The sequence below is a fragment of the Cariama cristata genome, unplaced genomic scaffold, assembly GCF_000690535.1.
Source record: "Cariama cristata isolate BGI_N322 unplaced genomic scaffold, ASM69053v1 scaffold6467, whole genome shotgun sequence".
NCBI lineage: Eukaryota > Metazoa > Chordata > Aves > Cariamiformes > Cariamidae > Cariama > Cariama cristata.
The window spans coordinates 81535-86524 of NW_009627027.1; the positions used below are offsets into that span (position 1 = coordinate 81535).

At 51.1% G+C, this 4990-nt stretch overlaps 1 protein-coding gene across 1 annotated transcript in view; it reads right to left on the minus strand.

Moving 5' to 3' along the window:
• LOC104164833 (pleckstrin homology domain-containing family G member 4B-like) overlaps window positions 1-2124 on the minus strand; it is a gene marked incomplete at both ends in the record, with an annotated part of 72281 nt that extends 70157 nt beyond the window's left edge. Inside the window, 2 exons of the mRNA XM_009704287.1 lie at window positions 1737-1924; window positions 2094-2124. Of these exons, the coding sequence (XP_009702589.1) occupies window positions 1737-1924; window positions 2094-2124 (219 nt within the window). The remainder of the gene's footprint in view (window positions 1-1736; window positions 1925-2093) is intronic.
• Window positions 2125-4990: the final 2866 nt, after the last annotated feature.

The window sequence follows — 4990 nt, forward strand, 5'->3', positions numbered from 1 at the left end:
CCCCCCCCCCCCCCCCCCTCCTTCCTCAGACATCCCTAGCACCCACCGCCCTCCCACCTCTCCCCCAGTGCCTACCGCCCTCCCACCTCAGCACCTCCTGTTCTGACAGCCCCTGCCCATCAAGGCAGCCCCATGCTCCTATTGGTTGCCACAGCCTCAGCTGTCCTCCCATTGGCTGCTGGGCAGCACAAGGCCCTCCCTGCCACCACACCTCTGTCCCACAGGGGCTTTGGCCCTAAAGGCAGCCATGGGCTGTGGGGGGCACATGGCCTCACCAGCCCCTGCCTGGCCGCCCAGGGAGGGACAGCCCCCCTCACTGCCCAGCATACCCCCTCGCTGGCACCCTTCCTGCAGGTTGCCCCGTCACTGCCCCAAACACCTCCCCTTGAGGAGAACAGCACCGTGGGCCCAGCTCCCTGTGAGCCATGGGGGGCAGAGGGCTGTGCCGAGCAGCGGGCTCTGCTCACAAGCCAGGCTGCTTTCCTTCCCTCCACTCCACCACCTCACCTGCCCAGGGCACCGCTGGGCACTTGGAAGCTGCCGAGATCTCAGGGAGGGAGAGGAAATTACTACCTTGCCTCCTTCGGTGAGGGAGGTGGTTTGGGGAAAGCCATGAAACATCTTGCAATAATTACAAGTTCATGCAAACTAAAAGCCTTTTGTTTCTCTAAAGGGGAAAAACACGCTATGCACCATCGAATTAGAAACTGCAGCTAGATATACCAATGGAATAATTCCTATTCAAGTGTTCGGGGTGAGAGACAGCAGCTCCCCAAAATCCTTATGCGCAACCTCGGATCTTCCTGGGCTCACAAGCACATGGCTGGCACCAAGCTGGAGGCTGGTGACAACACAGCAGGACAAACGCTGCACCAAAACACGTGCAAGGTGACCAGCTCCCAGGGGTTGTTACGTGGATCCACCATATGTGATGGGTGTTTCCTCACAGCATTTCACCTCCTTGAGGCAAATGAGTAACTGACTATTTCAGCTTCTATTTATTATTTTTCCTCCTCCCAGAAGTCCCTTGCTCTCCTCCATCAGGGCTTCTACCGAAAGCCTGGCCACACACACCCTCTAGGTTCAGAGACAAAAAGGCTCAAACAAACCCTCATTTTAGGTTGTTGGGGTTGATTGTGGTTTTTTTTTTTTTTTCATCTTGCAGACTTTGAGCCAAGTTTGTGATGGAGGCATTTGACTCATCGTTTCTAACATTTTAGACTCCCAACAGTAAATCACGTTAATCTTGGACTCGTTCTGGCAGTAAATGTAACGTGACTCCTTGGGGCTACTGAGCCTTGTGACCGATCCAGCAACCATCAAAGGGGAGCCAGAGTTCTGGGAAAAACACCGACTGGCAGCATTTCGCCCTGCACATCCTCCTGCCAGCAGCAGGAGCCCAACAGCTTCATCCACAGGGCCAGGGAACGGCTGGGGTTAGAAGCCACCTGAGCCAGCCACATCCAGCAAACGCCTCGCTAAACCTCTTCCTCTGAATCCCTTCAGCCTTCTGTTCGGTGTTCGTTATGGAAGAAGAGGGCACCACTCCACATCTGATCGCTGCACGGTTAAGCGTCAGTAACAATTTCTCAATTGTTTCCTAATTGTCTGCCTGCCCTCCCACCTAGGCTGCCATATACACGCAAACACTTTTTACCAGCCGTTTTACATACAGGAGCAGAAAGAAAGCTCTCCAAGAAAGCCTTCACAGGCCTTAGAGAGCATGATGTACTCACACAGGCATCCTGCTGAGGATGTGCTTGGCTGGAATCAGGAAGTCTATGAGGTAGCGCAGTCCATCCCCACGGTACGTCTTCTCCACCACATCAAAAACTTGGCACAGAACAGTGGCTGCGGTAGCCTCAAACGGAGGGTAGAGTGCTGATAACGTACTCTGAATGCAATTGTCCAGCGACTCTGAGTCCTGCCAAGAGAGAAAGTGTTAGCGGTACCACGGCACGATACGCCCCGGTGCCCTGACGAGCCGTAGCGCAGTCCATCCCCACGGTACGTCTTCTCCACCACATCAAAAACTTGGCACAGAACAGTGGCTGCGGTAGCCTCAAACGGAGGGTAGAGTGCTGATAACGTACTCTGAATGCAATTGTCCAGCGACTCTGAGTCCTGCCAAGAGAGAAAGTGTTAGCGGTACCACGGCACGATACGCCCCGGTGCCCTGACGAGCCCTACAGCCAGGAGTGCAGCCACCTCCAAACGCAGGAGGAGAAAACATCAAAGGAGCAAACCGCTGTTCCTCTCTAGCTTCTTTTGGCACCGGTGATTCCAGATAAACACAAAAAAAGCTCTCACAAAACGCGAGCGGAGTGCTCGCAGAGCGCTGTGCACGGTGGAGAGATTTCCCAGCTTTTGCTTACGCAGCAAGTCCTTCTCCTGACTGTGCGGGGTGGGGCTGCTATTAAACCATTGCCGCAGCACGTGAGTGCGTGCGTGCGAGCGAGAGTATCATGGGGTGGATGGACTGACAGGCCCCATGGTTTGGATACCTGGGGCTGGAGATGCCAGCCGGCACTTGGGTACATTAAAGCCCAGTGTTATGCTCCTCAGTGGGCTAAGAGGAGTTGCAGGGGCAACAGTTGGGCTGAAGCTCCTCAGCATGTTGTACTCTGAAGTCCCTGCACAGGATAAGCTGCCAGAGCTGTTTGGTACTGGGGAAAGTTGCTCACCAGTGCAATTCCTCATTATTCAAAGTTGTTTGCCTTTCGTGAAAGGCTTACTCCAGGAGCCAGGAATTTTCTGCAGCGAGAGATGCCCTGCAACAGGATCCACAGACTGCATGTGAACAGGGTTGCCTTTGGTGCCTGAGCACGCACATCAATATGCAGGGTGCCCGTTTCCTGCACGGGCATCAGAGGTGATGGCATCCCTACTTCCACCTTCATTTGGGAGAGCCTGCCAGCCAGAGTCTGCCCACGGTGTCAGGACAATTCCAGTGCTAGAGGCCAAATTTTGATTTGTTGCATGCGGGTAAATCAAGAGAATTGCCAAAAACTAATAATAATTAAAAAAAAAAAATCTGTACACATGTGGAGAGAGGATCAAGATCTCTCCTTTCTATTTCAGAGGGGACCCCTCAGCTAACTTACAGCCAGCGGGAGTGAGTTTTGCTACAAAACCAAATGAAAGTTTACTCAGGTGTCTGGCCAGATCCTCATCTGATCTAAATCCACCTCCCCTTCACTAGAGACAAGAAAAGCATTTCAGCCGCTGGCCCAGAAGCCCTACAGCCTCCTGCAGAACAGGAACAGCTGCATGGACATGCCTGAAAACATACCTCAGCCCCACAGCAAGATTGAGAGAGAAAGTTAAATAAAGCAGTGCCACAACAGCTTACACCACCACTAGGGAACAGTAGGATGAAGGGATGAGGAGGAAGCAAACCGTTTTGCTTCTTCCACACCAAGGGAACACATCTTCATCGCTCCAGGTACCTCCACTGGCTTAAGAGACAACAGTCTCGGAGCAATCCTGAACTGACCTGCAGCCAGAGCAGAGATGATGCTCCTCACACAAGCCTTCCCATCTCCTGCAGCTCAATGATCTTGAAATTCCTCGGTTAGAGGGTTGGGTGTTTTAAGCACAATATAAACTACCTGCTCTGTTTGTAAAGCCTTCTCATAGGACAGCCTGCAGGATTGCAGAGGAGAGATGAGGACACCCAGGCAATGCCTCCACAATCCCTGCCTGCACCAAGCTGGCAGAACACGGGTGACAGGCAAACGGCACGCTGCCTGTGGCATGGCACTGCTTCATGACTTTTTCTGCTCTTCCTCCTGACGTCGGCAACAAGCAAGGCTAAATGGCAGCAGGCTCTTAAAATGTTCGCAACACTTCTGAGAGACCAGCTACCTCCTGGAATACCCCAAAAGTAAATGCAACCAGGTAAACAGAGGTTAAGGAGCTATTTTTCATATTCTTAACCCAAGGACTCAAAAAGTAAGAGCCCTATGTGCACAATTCCAAGCATTTAATGCTAGGACTAAGCATTTAACCCCAATCCTAAATGGGAGGAGAAGGCTTCTTTCCATTCGGAAAAGAACAATATAAAACCTCAACTTTTATTCCATTAACCGAAATGAAAAGCCTGGAAGTTCCCACGCACTTCCTTCTCTGCAGGAGCAGGTCTTCAGAAAAAAAATCTTCCACTAGATATTGTGGAGGTCAACAGAAAACTGCCAAGATCTGACAGTCACCGTGCAGCTCTCTGCATAGTTCTGGTCAAGATCATCCCCACACAGGGTATGAGGGAAGAACTCAGCAGAGTTTAGGAAATATAAGAACAGAAAGCAGACCAATAGGAACTGTGAGATGAGTTGGACAGACCCAAGAAAACACCCTAAATAAGAAATGTTCTCTTTACGTGGTACCCTGGACCTGCTAAAAAAGGCATGGAGAGGTCTGTAGGATAGGGAAATGGGTACCAAGCCCAACATGAAGCCTCTCACAATTAGACATCCACCTATTATTGCTAAATATCAATATAATGCACTGAACATTACACATCATTCCTCTCCCGTGCTTTTGTGAAATGATAGAGAGGCGAAGCGCAGCCAGCTGAAGACGAACGCAGCTCCAGTAACCTCTGTTGACACCAACCTGTCCCAGCAAGCGTCTGTGGCCTTGTCAGATCAAAGTGGCCATCACAGAGGGGCTCTCCCACCCAGCACCAGCCACCATCAAGGGCCCAACCAAGTGCTTGGGCAACATCACAGTAGCATTACGTCTAGTAGCGTTTGACAACTATTTCCCTCTGACCTTCCGCAGTCCGCAGGTTCAAACTATCAGTCAAAACCAGCTGGGGCTGGTTCTGTGCCATTTTCTGCCCCCATACCCTGCTTGAGAAAAATTCTTTCAGATATCAGTCCCCCCCTCCCCAAATGAAATTTGTTAAGTTTACTATTGCAAATAAAACAAAGAAATCAAAATATTTGCACATGAGTCAGTGCATTGCTCTAAGGTTGTCACACCATTC